At 41.9% G+C, this 17,929-nt stretch overlaps 2 protein-coding genes across 2 annotated transcripts; both read right to left on the reverse strand.

Moving 5' to 3' along the window:
* Positions 1–296: 296 nt before the first annotated feature.
* On the reverse strand, positions 297–5,901 carry LOC100834313 (ribosome biogenesis protein NOP53). The gene is made up of 11 exons (XM_003568913.4): positions 5,593–5,901; positions 4,917–5,107; positions 4,735–4,827; positions 4,532–4,612; positions 4,312–4,422; positions 2,796–2,878; positions 2,176–2,295; positions 1,965–2,087; positions 1,015–1,081; positions 862–938; positions 297–650 (listed from the first exon to the last, which is right to left on the reverse strand). The coding sequence occupies exons 1-11, from the start codon at positions 5,810–5,812 to the stop codon at positions 632–634; spliced, it is 1,185 nt and encodes a 394-aa protein (XP_003568961.1). The 5' UTR covers positions 5,813–5,901; the 3' UTR covers positions 297–631.
* A 1,007-nt stretch (positions 5,902–6,908) lies between these two features.
* Positions 6,909–12,920, reverse strand: LOC100834611 (mitogen-activated protein kinase 14). The gene is made up of 10 exons (XM_010233428.3): positions 12,760–12,920; positions 11,332–11,737; positions 10,164–10,291; positions 10,021–10,080; positions 9,290–9,439; positions 9,048–9,203; positions 8,739–8,950; positions 8,129–8,230; positions 7,911–8,050; positions 6,909–7,787 (listed from the first exon to the last, which is right to left on the reverse strand). Exons 2-10 carry the CDS (start codon positions 11,726–11,728, stop codon positions 7,498–7,500), a joined length of 1,635 nt encoding a protein of 544 aa, XP_010231730.1. The 5' UTR covers positions 11,729–11,737; positions 12,760–12,920; the 3' UTR covers positions 6,909–7,497.
* Positions 12,921–17,929: the final 5,009 nt, after the last annotated feature.

Here is a 17,929-nt window from a genome sequence, read left to right on the forward strand (position 1 = left end):
CAGTGCGTCGGCACCGCCCCTCCGCCAGCCGTCTTCCCTCCCTCTCCGACGGCCTCGACAGCGCTGCGCCCTCTTCCACGTCCTCCATCTGTCATAATACCTTTTTCTTGCTTCCAAAGGAGCCTCCAAACGAATCGTGGCTGTCACACAAGAGTGGGTAACAATACGGACACTGCTAACATAGCAGACTTTAATATGACTTGGACAGTAGCACTAACCAAGTTTTGAACAAACTGACTAAACTGTAGCACGGCACGGCTAAGGTTAGAAACCAACCAAACATGCCACCAGGCCCAGTTTTAACTAAGGTGATAATATTATACTTGCTCTCAGAAGTCGGAACACAGTGATCTGTTACAATGGAGAAAGAAATAGTACATAGTTTGATATTCCAAAACTCGCTTCAAGAGTATTTTGGACGGGCATTTCTAACGGGACTAGATGTAGAAAACAAAAATTCAAAAATACAATGGGACTGAATTCGACCAAAACTTGGAAGAATATTGGTTTTCCATAGGCTTGTTGGCGCTGACCCTTCGATTCTTCAACAACCATCTTTTGTCTTAAAAACTCTTCCTCGATATTGTTCAAGGCTGCCGCTCCGATTGCCATGTTCTTCGACATAATGCATCTAGCGACGACGGCGCTTGCTGCTTATGGATAAACAAATGTGTCATGACAAAGATGTTGCTCCACATTTCTAGATAAGTAGCTTATTGTATCCTAAATCATTTATTATTCTCCAGAGAAAGTTGTAACTAAAGCTTTATAATCAGCAAAGCTATTTAGTATAGGCTTATTCACAAATACATCGGAACACTGACTGTAAATTGCAACCAAGACAAACAAAGAGATGCGAACCTTATTTTCTTGCTTGGTGCAAGTATTCCACGTTTTTCAATGCTCTTAAAGCGATCCCTAGCTAAATTAGAGCACCCCTGCACATAACAGATATATACAATTAGCAACTTGCTCCTGCAGAATTCTTGACAACAACAAGACAAGAACTTTTACCTTCAGCTTTCTAAGAGAACCACTGATCTCCTCTGTCAACATAACTTGGACGGGAGCTGGTTCAAACCTGTCATATTCAGATTCTGGTTACTTGTGGAAAAATAATGTTCATCCTCAAATTTATGTAAAATATCTCAACACAGCAAATACTCCAACATCAAAATACGCCGTAAAAATAAGTTGTAACATCGTTATCCAAATTTTGTAAAGTGTCAAGCAGGAAGTATAGTACTCCCTCCTTCCCAGAAAAAACGTCGTATTAGGTTTCAGATTTTTTTCCCCAGATTAAATGTCGCGCTAGCGCTGGCTAAAAAAAGCATCGGCTTTCACCTACGCATTAATTCCCCGGCCAGAAAAAACCCACGCAGCCTGAGGTGGGTTGCATGCTGCTAATTAAGGCCTATGGGCGCTGATTTCGCGTGCCTGCAGCTGGAGCTTTGCGCGGGCCAAGAAAGGAAGGATAAATGAGTGGCGTGATTCATGGAAACAACGCATTTTCAGACACGCATTTACTCCTATTTTCTAGTGTTTTACGTTTTAAACTACTCCTTGGTATTAGAGAATTTCCTAAAACGACACTTAAACTGGGAAGGAGGGAGTACGTAGTAGATAAACAGCTCAATGTCGTAGATATCATGTTATGATAAACCTCAAAACTGATTGGAAAACTATTTTTTTGTTGTCACAAGACGCAGAAGGCAATGCTAGATGCATAGAAACAGAATAGTTCTCAAAAGGAAACTTTCTTCAATGAAAACTGCATCACCTTCAAAAAGATGATAAATGAACTACTAACTTGACTGCACCTGCAATCTACTCTGACAGCAGTACATGTAAACAAGCAAAATAAGATTTGCAAAAAAACTCAAGAATGTTACCAAAGTATATTCGGGATATAGGAATCAGAGGTCAAAAGATATGCGCCAACTAAATTCGTGTTAGAAATGTACTTGTGTCTTCCCAGACGACGTGGGGCTGACTTTAGTCTTTCCTCCTTCGCCATATTTCGCCTTATGCGCACTTTCTCCTTTTCCTCATCCTCTTTAGCTATCTCGGCCATTATATTTGGCAACCTGTAAAAATAGCAAAATAATGTAATCAAACATGGATAATGCAGAGACAATTCTCAAGAGCTTGATGATAAAAGGATGTGAAACCTGCCTGTCTATTTCCTTTGAAAGAATTTCTAGTTTCTTTGCATCTGCTTCTGTTCTTAACCTCTCTTTACGACGAGCCCTCTTGTTCAGTTCTACTCTTGTAACTCTTTTTGTCTTGGTCTTCCTGAAAAAGGACAAACAAAATTACACCATTAAACAAAATACCATCCGCAAAGATGAATTGGCTACAACATTGACTGATAACATTTTGCAAATCAACACTGAACACTTCAAATTCAAAGGTCAAAGCAGAGTGTATTTCAAGAAGCCTAAAATCCCTCCAAACACTGCAGTTAACATAGCCATCTTTAGAAATGCTGAAAACTTGTATTCTTCTATTACTACAGAGCAGGTGTCCAAAACAGAGTGTATTTCCCACGCCTTCTCTATTACTTTGTTAACAGTATCAATGGAAGAATAACAAAACCAAGCACCACCAAACTCTCTGTAAAACCAATTCACTTCGTAGATTATGTAAGCATTTAAGGGAAAAACTTTGTGGCGGTGTGAAACTAAGCTTCAACCATTGTTGACATGTAGAAACCACAAAAACCTTGACAATAAAAATATCATGTACTGAAGTCATGATTATTATAGACTTTCGATAACATAGTCAAATTTAACCTCTGCCCAGCCACATCATCAGCATCCTGGTCTCCATTGCCTTCTGCAGCATCTCCATCATCAGCAGCATCAAGAAAAAATTTCTGCATGCCAGATGAACGAGAAATTATGTAAAGTCACAAGCATACAACCCATGAAAACAGCACAAAACCGTACTATATCATTCCAAGACTAAGTCAAATAGCAGACAAGTAATCAGAAATGGCTTCGATAAAATGCAGGTACAAATCCAACATGTTTACAGGTAATATGGTTTACAAAATATAGCTTCAAGAAAATGTTCTGTTGAAGATGTTCATCTTCAGTTGATTTCAGCACTTATAGCTCGAGGATTAAAATAATCTAATCCAAATACACATGCAGTAACAGAATTCACATTGAATTGCATTTTGTGACAGGTAACCTGGAGGACTAGAAGGCAAGAGGTATGCACTACTCGGCCATATATATGGATAGAGGGTCTGTTTGGTTGGTGCCCAAATTTACCCTGCCAAACTTTTGGCAGCCTTATGATATTTTTGGCCTTTGCTTGGTTGGCTTATGGACCGACTCACATTCCCTTCACAGGTTTTGCAAAAATGTTGAACAAAGAACGAATCTCTAGCCAAATGGTTGCAAAAATTTGGTAGGGCATGAATTGGCATAAACAAAAGAGTAAAATACACCACTAGTCCATGAACTCGGCAAAAATGAACACTTTAGTCAACGAACTCGGAAAACGCACACTTAAACCCCTAAACTGGGACTCCTGTGTCACTTTAGTCCAAAAACAGTTCGGCGAGGCTTAAACACGCCATGTGGCCACCACGTCGGCTTCGGCCAGGACCGCGGGCTGCTACTCGATTTTCTTAGGATTTTTTTTTTGCAAAATCACCATGCCCGAGCCGCAGCGAGAGGCAAGGCAGCCGCGCCCAGACAAGGAGCCTGGGGCCCTGAGAACCACGTCGTTGCCGCAGCCGCCTCGCCTAAGGTTGCTATCAAGTCCACAACGCTCAATTTTGACGAGATGACGCCGGTGAAGTGGTCGCCGAAGCCGGCGTGGCGGCCATGTAGGGTGTTTTAAGCCTCGCCGAACTGTTTTTGGACTAAAGTGACACAGTAGTCCCAGTTTAGGGGTTTAAGTGTGCGTTTTTTGAGTTCGTGGACTAAAGTGTTCATTTTTGCCGAGTTCATGGACTAGTGGTGTATTTTACTCTAAACAAAACTTACCCCCGATAACTTTTCATGAGATATATAGCACCTCTAGACACTAGAACGAAGCATTTCTTATACTTGGTTCAAGGTAGACTTTCCAGAATGCAACAGTCATCATCTATGCTCTTTAAAACATTTAAATTAATAATGCATACCTAAGTCCACAAGGAAGCAGTTTACCAATGCATCCAATGTGAGGAAGTATTTAAAAGCATACATAGTGCTTCTAATAGAAGGCTGGGATATTGTAAATAATTCAATCACCTAATTGAGGGGCTCTGTGTAATACAACTAAGCATGTATCAGTGGTCATACAACTTACATCTTCTTCAGTAACTGCTTCACCAATAACTGTAAGTGGCACTGGTTTGGGGCCCAGCTCTTTCGTGTAGATTTTAGTCATCTCATTTGCAACGGCTTGAGCAAGAGAATCCTACAACACCCATACAAACAACATGAGCAGAAGAATAAAAAAAGATTAAATGAGCGAAGACATTGAACGTCAATTATATTAAGCTCGTAGCTTATCTTCAAACACGTACTTGATGGTCTTCTTTATCAGGATTAAAGGAACATCCTGGAGGCTCGACTTCAACAGCAGGAAACACAGATGTAGTAGATCTCTGCAAGTAGTTATCCATAACATCAACAAACTTTAAAAAAGCCATGGAATAAAAAGTTTGGCCAGAAAATTATTTGTAAAATTGCAAAAATATGACTGCAGGCATTACAAATAAATAATTACATTTTTTTTCAGCCTTTGCATCCCCTTTTTAGACTTAGCAAACCCTGCATCTCCACCCCAGATGTCAAGGATCTTTTCAGCTGAATCATCTTCCTGTATAACAGGTAAATCCAGCAGTTAGCAAGCTGGGTCTCAAAAAGAAAGGAAGTTGCATCTTTTTTTTTCTCACAAACAGTTGATACCATGGGAACAACTTTATCCTCCCGTGACTCCTGCAATTCCTCCTTCTTTGCCTTCTTCTTCAACTTCTTCCTATCCTTCTTTGAAACCAAAGAAGATGGGATTGTCTGTACATATGGGTTCCGCTTCAAAATACTCTCGTGATAAAGAACCTTCTCCCTGTTTTTCTCAATCTTCCTCTTGACAGGAATATCTATAACAAGTAGACAGAAGTTTAGAGCCACACCACAAAATGCATTAAGACAACAACCGCTGTAAGTCGGCAACTTACACTTACACAGAAACAAAAATAGCAATACAGGAAAACTCATTCGTCCTGTATATGTAGTATCTTTATGATTCAATGCACCAAAAATTACATGCAGAGTTTAAGCCCCAATATGGGACTAGCGTGACAATTCCATCAATGATCATGAAGCACCTAGTGGCTTGACATCGAAAGGGGTAGCTAAAACAAGCGCGTCTCAAATAGGAATGATAACACAACACTATCAGAACATCAAAACTATATGGCAAGCGATTTTCATGGCACCACGTCTTAAATAAATACACAAACTTTAGCCTCGAATTGGAAACTGCTACCGTAAACCTAGTCTGGAGCTGGACCAACAATCCTAAACAATCCTAGAGGATCCCCGCTGAGAAATCTAACTACGCAGAGGACGAGAGGGGTCTAACCTTTGGAGGTCGGTTCGGAGACGACGGCCGCGGAGGAAGTGGACGCGGAGGCGGGCTTGTCGACGAAGAAGAGGGAGTCGGAAGGGAGCGAGGGGATGGCGGCGGCGCCGGCGTGGGCGTCGCGCGTCTGCTTCTCGAAGAACTCGTCGATGTCATCGGTGCGGATGTTGGCGCGCCACGCCTTCTTCCCCTTCCGCGAGCCCTTCGCCGCCTTGCCCATGGCCGCCGGTCGCTCGCTTGCTGGCCCGCGCCGCCGCCTGGAAGCGAGAAGGGGTTTTGGGAGGTACCGGGGAAGTTTTAGGGTTTCTGGCTTTCGTCCTGTTGGGTTACTTGCAGCTGGTCTACCGCCAGGTGGGGCCTGCTGAGAAGGGTGGTCTTTTTTTGGATGGTGAGAACTCTTTTTTTCTTTGGATGGTGAGAACTGAGAAGGGTTGTTGATGCAAAATTGTTGTTGCCTTTTCACGGAAGAAGAACGGAAAGAAAATGAAACATTACTCATTGTTTTTCATAGAACATCGCCCAAGGTTTTTATTTCATCGAACGATAACATATCCGATTGAACATGCTCAATCAGAAAACAAGGATATTAGCGAAATAGCAATCTAAAAATACGAAGAGACGAGATCCAAGACTTTCGTCTCTCGCATAATCCACACAGGGTCCTTTTGTCCCAGGTGTTCACAACCACCTGGCAGTCCGCCTCAACCGCCTACTAGAACCTGTTGATCGACAGCGGCGTCTGTATTAAGCTTCATCCAGCCCGGTTTAGAACAATATAATTCATAGCTGTAAAAAAAATAGAAGGATATAATTCATAGACCGTAAAACTTATGGTTTAAACACCATATTCCAATTATGGTAGGAAAATATTCCTAAAGTTGAACCCATGGTTTAAACACCATATTCCAATTATGGTACCGAAAAAAGTAGCATTACAATATGTATCTTGTCTTCTCCTAAAGTTGTACCCAAGGTTTAAATTTCAACCAAATTTCAGTGAAATTTTTTAAATTTTGGTAATCTCAGCGGGCATCAAAATAGTTACGTACTATCTTGGGTACAATGTTTTAAGTAGCATAGGCACCAACGACAAACATACAAGGAAAATGGGCCGCATGCCAATTTTGTGCCGGGTGGGAACAGCCCATTCCGATCCACCCGGGATATCAAGAATGCGGTTAATTTCGCCAAATTGGCCTGGGAACCTGGCCAATCCCAGCTAAACCAAAAAAACCCAATTTTCACAAAAGGTCCGTTCACCAAAAGAAAATATCCATTCACTAAATCAGTTGTCGCAACTAACACATTCTCAGACGTACAATCTCAGAAATTATGCTTTTTGTTCATTCAGAATACTTGATGGTTCATATTACAGATCATATATCAATAGTGAGTAGTCCTCAAATGTTTTATCAGAAACATAAAATCGTTCAATAATTCAATACTACAACTGACTGAACTACTAGCAGCAGGAACATACTATGAAGTCGTTTAGCTTACAAGTTACAACATTAGATAGTGTACAATGAGCTCTTTCACCCTTCATCAGACACCAGCTGGAGAACAAATTGAGAAACACCATCAGTCAGGTCAGTAACTGTCCATTTGTTTCAGGCCCCAGAGTATCCAGTTTCCACTATACTTTTTCGAACAGTTGAACTGAATTTACCGAATTGTAGGTAATCTTCTGTACCAGATTATTCAGGGATTGAGCTAACAGCAAAGTGGGAACAACTGGATTGTCGTGAGGACTTAGGAGTGCAGTCTTATGTTCTTTCAGATATCTAAACCGGACAAATAATATAAGTCTGTACAGATGACATGTTTGAACGTGGACATAGATTTCCGAGTGAGTAACCCCTGCTGACGTCATGACAAGGGTTTTTTCTGGTATGTTGCAATAGTCTACCAGTGCCCGTTGCGACCATCAACGGTAGCAGGTAGTTTATTTGCTACATATGGCTTTGGTGGCCCACCTTGGTTTGTATCGATCCTTTCAGCTTCACCTGTTTCGCTCTTGCAGGTGTTGTTTCTTCTGGGGTATGAGCTGCCCGAAGTTACACCGTTTGGAGCGATTCCCGGGCTTCTGACAACCCTTCGCTGTTCATATTGCTCAGTACCAGATGTTGAACAGTTACCATAGCGTAGCACTGAACCAACCACTTTCCCAGGCCTTGCGGCAGCAGCAGCAGCACCTGTAAGATGGACGTGATGCTTCAAGTTAGTCTGAATCACCAGGTTGCACAGATCCAGTTGAGAACATAGTCATATAATTGTTTTGCTCATTAAAGTCAGTTTTGGAAGCTCCAGATGCTTACCATGGGGAATTCTGTTTGCCCCAACTGAAGCAGAATCTTTCTGTGCCTTTTGTGTATTATCTCTGATTGCGCACCTAGAAAGATCATCAGTGATGTTGGCAGCATTTTGTGGCCGGTTATCCGAATAGATAACAGACGGTCTGTCAACAAACAAAAACAGATTGTCAAACCGCACATTCAATTGTGGATATTTTAAAAAGCCAAGGATGATATCTTACCTTGGTAATGAATTGTGTTGCCTCTCAGGCGGAGCTGCTGTTGATCCCTTGGCATAATGCTCCTCAAGGAATGTAAATTGCTTTTTAAAATGATCTACTGCACTGTAATCAGAGTAGAATAATCAATGTTAGATGGATGAATCCATAGCTTATTTAGTGCCTGCCTGACTACACAAATAAAAGCACATAAAAACAAGTAATCACTGCCTAATACTCAATCCGTTCCATAATTCTTGTCTCAAATTTGCCCAAATATGGATGTATCTATTCCTAAAAAGTTTCTACATACATGTAATATTTCGACAAGAAATATGGAACGGAGGGAGTACACATCAAATTAAAACAATTATCACATGCTTTATTTATCAATTATCAGCATTAACATCAACAGGATGATGCTTAAAAGAAAACCATAACAACAGCTAGTTCTGTGTGAATCATGTTTAATTTACCATGAACCTGCACGTACATTTATGATTAAAAGAAGATTTTTCAGAGTTATTCAGACAGACCTAGCTTGGCAGCTATGAATAAACTGAAATTGGTGTGTGAATTAAACCAGGCACTACACAAATTAAGGGTGCTAACATAATAGAAGTCGACTTCACACCTTGGGTACATGAAACCAGTTGGCTCAGCCCCCTCAAGGAATTCCCTCAGCATGTTTGGATGATATTCTAGAATTTCTCTGTATATTAGTTCCCTTATGTCATCCTTTGTAATTCTTCGCCTTTCAAACTCAAATTCCAGCTTCGTAATGGGCTGTGCGGAAGGCTCTCTATCCACACTAGCTATGTTCTTGAAATAAGGATCAGCAAGGGCCTGACAACATGTATGACAGATTAGCTGTTGGTATTTAAGGTTACAGGAAGAGAAAAACGTAAGAAAAGATTGCTGACGGAAATGGAATTAAAACTACCTCTTCAGCACTTGGCCGATCTTTTGGATCAAACGCTAGCATTCTCTCTAACAAATTTAATGCAAGTGGGTCTGCATTCGGAAACTTCTGTGTAAATGGTACAGTCTTTTTCCGCCTCATACTGCTCAAGTAGCGCCGGGCCTTCTCATTTCGAATCTGTAGCATAAGTGCATATATATATAGCTACAAAAGTCAGAAGATTTTATTGAAAATAACACACTTCTATGCCAAACCATACTGACCCTAGCTATTGTCTCTGCAGAAGGTGTCCCCAGGAGATCTGTAATTATATCAAGTTGATGCACCACATTTTTCCCAGGGAAAAGAGGTTTTCCAGTTAGTAGTTCTGCAAATATACAGCCGATACTCCATATATCTATCGCTGGTGTATACTGCAAATATAGAAGAACATAACGTTAAATGGCGCTCAAAGTATTCAAAAATATATAAGTAATCAATCCTAGACATGAGGGGCTTGAATTACAAGTGGAGATTTCCTTCTCCCTTTGGCTACTAAATCATTTAGTTTGTGGAAAGAAATTAAATAAAATAGTCCCTGAAGACAGAATGTCATTAATGCACTAAGGTTACCATGAACATAACAGATTTGTTAATACATGAAATAGAATCATTTGAACAGTTAGTGGCCCTAAGCAGCATGCTGCAAACAAGAAAAGCACAGACTGTGCTAGGAGTTGGAATTTGTCCTAAATATTACTTTATCAACCATGCTGTCTGACAAGCATTGTTGCCCATAGCCATAACTATATATATGAACATAATCTATGTAGGAAAAGAACTACGAAGTAAATGTCAGGGGGAGGTTATACTTTGTTTTGCTGTCACAAAGTTGCAGCATCCTTAAAAGCCTTAAAACAGTAAACGAAGTAAATCAGATTATTTGAACAAGGGGAAATTTAATTGAAAATAGATGTGGACATCACGATTCATATAAAACTGAACATATTCAGACCTTGGAGAAAAAGGATCCGCACAGTTCAGGTGCTCGGTACCACCTTGTTGCAATATAGTCCTACAATTAGCAGGATAAGTAATTAGCTGCTGCTACAAATAGACTGGCTAAAAAAAGAGAGCATGGTGGGGGGAATTAAATACCGTCCAAAATATGGCAGTTGGAGTATCACTTATAGCTACCCTTGCAAGGCCAAAATCACATATTTTGAGCTTACAATCCGCATTTGCCAAGATATTCTTTGGTTTGAGATCTCGATGAAATACATTTGCTGCAAGAAGCTATTGGAAGACGAATCAGTCACAACATGGGTATCAGTGCCACAAACATGATTGGCTGACAAATGGTAATCACACAGATGGAGAATATTTAGTGATTTAGTGAAGACAAATTAAAGTTTGCAAGTCTGCCTCATATCTTATTGCCCATCAACTCATACTGCCACATTTGTGTTCTTAGCCTTTTGTATAGCAAACTGCAAAGTATTGGCAATTTGTTTGTCCCAGTCAACTTTTTTGAATAAGTTTTGAACAAAAGGGACTTGACCTAATTGATATTTACATGGAGAGAGATGGCCACATAAGTGGTTCATTTTTTATTATTGAAACAAAACCATATTTCTTAGCATCGCAAAGAAGAGGATTGGAAAATAACTACTTTATAACAAACAGGTTATTCACAAAAAATGTTCAAAAGAAGTTCCTTAGCCACAAACAGGTGCTTCGCAAGAATAATGTGCCTATATAGTAGCTAACCTTTACAACAAATACAGCATGGATAGCATCTTCACCAAGGAATAGTTTTATTACGAGAATTGCAAGAAGCTCAGAAGCATGGTCGGTTTACAGCTACGAATTTCATATCAGTTACTAGGTGATTAAACTAAACCGCAACTCAGGCTGTTCCATGCTAGCACACATTCAACACATCACAAAAAGGCTCTACATTTTCAAATATTTTTCAGAGCATTATCTGAGCACTATAGTGAACTGTCTCCCCTGTATCGAGGCAATCCACAAGTCCATATGGTTCTCTTGATTATAGGGTTTGTGGAACATACCATATAGTTAACTTCTTTTTTTAAAATCACATATGCCGAAACAGCCATAACATGATAGTCAGTTAGAGCAACTAGAACAGTAAGTTCTGAATTTGGAATTTCATTGTTACCTCCTGGCATATGGTAACTTCTATGGTGATATGGCAGTGGCCATTATTCATGGCTGTTGTACTTACTAGTAAATGGAGCTTGACAGCAAGCTGTTGAAATGTGCAAAAGAAGTATCTTTCATGTGAAAATAAATCAGTTACCTGTATGTATGTACTTCAATCCCCGGAGCAGCTGATACAAGAAAAACTGATAATGTTCTGGAGTCAAGTCATCATTAGCCTTTATAACTTGGTGCAAATCAGACTCCATGAGTTCAAAAACAACATATATATCCTTGAACTCTCTCCTTGACGGAGGAAGTAATATATGTTTTATTTCCACAATATCCGGATGCCTCAGGAGTCTAAGCAACTTGATCTCGCGGAGTATCCGTGTCGCATCAGACACATGTTCAAAGATGTCATTTATCTTCTTGATAGCAACTTTGTCACCCGTGTGAGTATCCAGAGCTGAGCAAACCACACCGTAACTTCCTTTTCCTATGACCTCTTCTATCTTGTATCTATTTCCCTCACCATACTCAGTGAAAAAATCCATCTCGGATGTCTGCGTCACACAAAGAGAATACAAGTCAGCTTAAAGAATGCAGATTTGGGTTCTTTAGTATTAACATCTTGAGCCAGTGACACTCAAAAGTGAAGGTTAGGGTCACAATTTTTTGGATCACAAAGAACATCCCCTTTATATGGAACTACTAGTAAGCGAAAATGACTAGTACATTAGATACTAAGGTCTGTAGAGAATGTCCACAGTTCAAACCACTATGGTCTAAACTCTTAAGAAATATCAAGCAATAAATTTTATCTGAAGCTTTGCCTGTAAGCAAAAAAGCAGCACCAGAACCACGTGATGCAGCGGTGTCTAGGGCACCATACTTCCGTTCTCCAACAATAAGATAACCTCGCGCAACTGATGAAATTGGAATGACATGGAGCATACATTTATGCCTAAAGCTACACACATGCGTTTTCAACCAACTTGCAGGCAGGGCAAAGATGATTCATGGCGCAAATTGAGATAAGCTCCACAGAAAACTCTCCAGCTAGGAAACTGTTAGGGGACAGTAAATCCGTTCCCATCGAACATCAATTGGCGAAGCCCACAAAACCAGTAGCCGGCGAATCTGTAGCGCGGCCAAGAACTACGAATCGGATAGATCCAACAGGTCGCCAAATCTTACAACGGGGAACAACCCTACCGACTGAACAGCCCAGTTTCGCGACGCGGCACAACAGAAAAGCTCCGAATTCACCAAGATCTCGAACCAAGAACACTACCAATCTATTCCAAGAAAAAGAAAGAAAAAAAAACTCTAGTAGTAACTCCCAGCGCAGCACTAGAGCGAATCGACGAAAGCGGCCGACGGGAAGCGCGACCTTCTTTCTCTGCCCCTGCTGCATCCTCCCGGCGGCAGATCTCCCGGCAACGGAAGAGGCCGGGAACTTCGCGGAAGAGGGGAAGGGGGGAGTGGCAAGAAAGGCGGGATCTTTGAGCCCGCCGCCTCGATCCAGCAAGAAAGGTGCGGGAGGAAAGTAGTGGGGAGGGAGGGAGGGAGGGAGAGAGCTCACTTGCTGCTGACGCGCAGGACGAGGGGAAAGGCCGCGGCCGCGGAGTCCAGGTCCAGCTGCGATCCAAGCAAAGCTCGAGGAGAGAGAAAGGGGGAGAGGGGCGGTGGTGGTAGCTGAGGAGTCGGGAAAAAGGAAGAGAAGAAGGCAAACCGCTGGCCTCTGCCGTCAGAATTTATATCCGGCTCTGTTTCGTTCTTTCTTTTCTTTATCTTTATCCTTTATCATACGGATTTATTTTGTTGTTATTGGGAGGATTAATATTTTTGTTGTTTTTAAAGGGAAGTTGAAGGAAATCTCTTGTGGCTTTGTTTGGTCTGGAGGCGGGCGGCCGATAGAATAGGAAGGGGGAAGTTGGGCGACATGATGAGGCTATCCTGGCGTTAATTTCCCGTTTTGGGTGATCCGTTTTTTGTTTGGCATCTGGGAGCCTAACTACAGTGGATGAAACGTAAGGTCTGTTTGATTTATACTCCTCCGTCCACTTTTAGGGCGTATCTGAGAATTCGAGGCCCTGGTGCGAACTGTAAAATGAGGCCCTAAAATTATGGTTGTGCGAAAAACTCATGAACACGGAATTATCTTGGATTGCTGCGATGTGGATTTCTCGATTGCAGCGGAAGATGACGGGGGCAGGCCAGCGACGAAATCACGAAAAAATTAGTTAATCAATTAATCGATAAGCCATGCTGATCTGGAGATAGGTGGATTGTTAAGATGTGTCGCTGGCCAAACGTGACGAACACGTACAAGAGAAGCAAAGCTTCTGCCCTTTGCATTTCTCCTTGTGGGTCTTCTTTTTCTATTTAATGGGCCTTGAAATTTGCCTTTATAACTAACCAGTGGAAATGCCCGTGCGCTGCCACGGCTCAATGCACACGTCGATCCTGTGCATTAATAAATCATTCAAATTCTGCACCACATTTTCACATTCTAATAAGAAAAGATTCAATACAAAAATTCAAAACATAGAGCAAATTTGTATACATCCAAAAGTCTGGAACCCATAGAAAGAAGATGCTAATTCCAAGCATGCAGTCGAACTATCAGTAAATGCTAATTTCCAATCACAACATGCACATGGTAATCATTCGGTGCATGTTAGAACACAAATCTATCTATTATCCATAGCAGCCACCATCAATCAGGTTGGGAGTACATCCCAATTAGCTATCGAATTATCCGTCGATTAGTGCAAAGCACCACAACAAACAAAAACAACAAGGACTCGCCGGATGGTTGAGCTATGGCCGGCCACCTACTGGATCTCATGCGTGGATGGCGGACAACGGCCACTTTCTGGATCACGCGTTGGGACTGCGGACGGCGGTCGTTGGGTGGATCTCGCGTGGGGTCGGTATGCTTGGAGTGGCCAGGCCGCGAACTGCAGCGAGAAAAGCAGTGATGTCCAGGCGAAGGAAGGAGCAGGAGGTTGGGAGAGAGAAGGGAGGCGGGTGGGATGTGGGGGGTAGCTAGAGAGAAAGGGGGCTGCGGCGGCGGGGGCGATGGAGCAGGTTGGGTGGGGCGTCAGGAGGGAATCGAGCAGGTTGGGAGCTGGGGGCATCCGGGTCGAGAGAAATAACGAGCGGTGGCATAATGGCCATAATTTTGATGACATGACGCACGGCGACGGTCGTACCATCACCACCAACTCCAATTTAATATATAGTACAGTGCCCGTGCGTTGCCACGGTCACTCAAAGTGCGTTTGGTTTGCCGTCAAGCAAAAGTGGATAGGGATACCCATAAATGGCGTGTATAAAGATTTTTTTGTTTGGTTGTCTAACATGGATGAGCCAGGTTGCTGTTTGGTTTCTAATTAACCTGGATGAGCTGGATTGTGGTAACATTTGTGTGCCAAAATGAGATTACCTCCTCAATATAATGATAATGGATAAAATTCTCCAAGATTTAATACAACATTGATTTGCGTATATGACACAGCAACATAACTCACCATTATTACCAACATAAACAAAAGAGAAGAGAAGGGGGAGGGGTCAGTACAAACAGAGAAAGATAGAGACAGAGACAGGGAGGGACGGAGAACGATAGAGAAAGGGAAGTGGAGGGAGGCACACGCGGTCGGTGCAGGACCAGCTGCTAGACGATGGGGTGCACCGAGGAAACGCCTCCTGCGGGTCTACAAGCACCGCCCCCCTCACCCAGCTCCTCTGTTGGTCGCCTCGTGCGCGAGGGAGCAGCGCCAACGGCGGGAGGGAGCGGCGCCGGTGGAGCAGACGGGAGACACGTCCGCGGCGGGACATAGTGTCGCACGCGCGGCAAAGCAGAGCAGCGCCAAAGTAGGGGGGAGAAGTGCCGGCGGCGGGCGGAGGGAAGGCAGGAGGAGAGGGAGGGGGACGACGGCCATAAGAGGTCGGGAGGAAGAGGAGTAGAGGCGCAGCGGTATTGAGGTCGGGGAAAGATCTAGGAAAGGAGACGCATATTTGCAGAATAGCCCATATAATTTGGACCGCGGGTTGAATTAACATTAAGAAAAACTTAAAGGGGCAAATTACAAAATTCACGGACGGACGACGACGAAGGAAGCGTTCCTCTCTTTATTATTTGGGTAGATTAAGGATAGCTAATTAGTAGTATTAACATTAGATTTGGAGGCCCCGAACAGTTGCCCACCCTGCACTTGCCACTGTACGGCCCTAGTGACTTTCTATTATTGGTAAAAAAATTACTTTTTATTACATGTATCTAGACCTTTTTTAGACATAGATACATCCATATTTGAACAAATTTGAGTCACTTAATATGGGACGGAGAGAGTACTAGGTCAGGGTATAATAAACGTGTAAGGTGACAATGGCTTTTAGTCGGCAACCCTGATGCAAGATATGAAAAGAGGATGCGTCTATGATAATTGGGGGTACTATGTAAGATAAATGATTCTCCCGATCCAAGACACTTATTATGGATCTGAAGGAGTACAATACTTTGTCGTGTGCTAAAAACGGGACGATGCTAGTTTACCATCGAGTTTTTTTAGAGAAACGGAATATTAGAAATAGTAACCAACCATCCAAACACTTCACCAAGTTAATGTTGGTGAGAAAGTTCAAGTATCGACCATATCTGCTCCGGCCATTTTGGTTCTTATCTCTAAATTATTTAAGGGCGAAGGAGAGGGGACATGTGGGTATGAGGAACCGATGGCAGAAACCTAAAGAAGATTTGGTGTGGGTTATGCTATTGATACTAGGGCCGGTGGGACGGCGCCATTGTACGTGATGATCGGGGATCTTTGTGACAGCCTCAAATCGCAGGTTTCAGATGTTATAACTTTGTTTGAAGTCAAAAAACTAAGGTTTGATCTTAAAAAAAAATAAAGTTTGACCAAGTCTATAAAAACACACACACTTAACATAGTACATCATCAAATAAATATAATACTTTCTCCGGCTGGAATTACTTGTCGCAGATTTAGTGGAGTACAACAATTCCGGACGGAGGGAGTACAAAGATATGTATCATAACGGATTTCACCAAATTAATTTGGAATTATAAATGTTTGTATTTTCTATAAACTTGGTTATTTTTTTAAATTTTTTTTGACTTAGGATAGAACATACTAACATCTCGTATTCATGGACGGGGGAAGCACCAAATTGCGATGTCGACATCCATCTAGAAGTCCTTGAGTATAAGCGAAGCAACCAAAGTGAGAAAGTCGGTGATAGTAGCATGGCTAGCAACGGAAAACAACTGAGGAAACCAACAACGCAACCTTAAAAAAACATATAGTATCACCCTAGTCATTGTACACGCGCGTGGTAATGTAAGACAGACAAAGAATTAGTACCACAAGAAGAAGAAGAAAAAGATGCTCCATTTTAATTAGTAACATCCGTCCGCATCTCTGAAAGTTAAGTGTGGTTACATTGGAAGCCTCAGCCTCCTATCTGAAAGTATAAAGGCAAAGCGCGTTTCCATTTCGGTGGCAAATACCAGGTGAAAATTAACTAAAGTTTAGCGTAACTGTATCAAATTGTACGTGGAAGCGGACTTTCAATCTTGTAGTAGAAAAATACGTCCGAATTGCATGGAATTACTTGTATCCGTTGGCGACCGAGTTTGAACTTTGAATGCACCCCGGGACACTAATAAAAAAAGTTGCATATGTGACGAGTCATCAGTGAAGGGTTTTCGTGCCCGTCACTGATGACCATCATCAGTAACGGGCTTATCACGTTTGTCACTGATGACACACCACCAGTGACGGGCGCGTGCTTGTCTGCCACTGATAACCCCTCATCAGTGACGGACAAGCCACGCCCGCCACTGATGACCACTCATCAGTGCCGGACGTCCCACATCCGTCACTGATGACTCCTCATCACTAACGGGCACGAGGGCCGTCACTGATGACCACTCATCAACAACGGGCGCGGGAGGCCCGTCACTAATGACTCAACGTGAAAAATAACAAAATTCACACTAACACACATTAGTGGCGGTCTTTTCATCTAGTCCCGCTGCTGACTCGTGGAGACCTTTGGAGATTGAAATAATCATAACTAATTCATAAAAAATCAGAAAAATGTGTTTTTTTTTGCTAAAGTCTTATTTTTTTTGCTTAACATAATGGAACAATAATATCATATTTTAGCATTTAAAAAATAAACTATGTAGTACAAACTTGTCATTTTCCACACTTGAGTTTATGGTTTTATGCCAAATGAGAGAAGTTTTGTCCATTTCTATGCCATTATTCATGATAATGTATCCATTTTTTTTGCATAATGTGCATCTTGTTATGACAAACTATATTGCCAAAGAGGTTTACAAGTTTTTGGTTATAAAAATGATTTTTCATTTTCCAAATGCAAAAATGAGGTATTTTGTGAAGCAAGTACAATTAATATGCTTCAAAATGAAAGTAGCTAATTTTTCACACAAAGTAGACCATATGTATATACTTATAAACCAGTTTGAAGATATTAAATACTTATATCTCATACTGAAAAAGGAAAAGAAACAAAATTTTATACCCATCACTAGCGGGTCTTTCTGCCCTGACCGTCACTGATGGAAAAAAAGCACAATCTGTGTGCTGCGTTCTGATTGGTTGAGGCAGTGAAGGCATGGATCGCTGACGTGGCACCTCCCCATCCACTCCTTCCCTTCTCTCTCCTATCTCTCACGCACGCACCAATCTCCC

The sequence above is a fragment of the Brachypodium distachyon genome, chromosome 2, assembly GCF_000005505.3.
Source record: "Brachypodium distachyon strain Bd21 chromosome 2, Brachypodium_distachyon_v3.0, whole genome shotgun sequence".
NCBI classification, from domain to species: Eukaryota; Viridiplantae; Streptophyta; class Magnoliopsida; order Poales; family Poaceae; genus Brachypodium; species Brachypodium distachyon.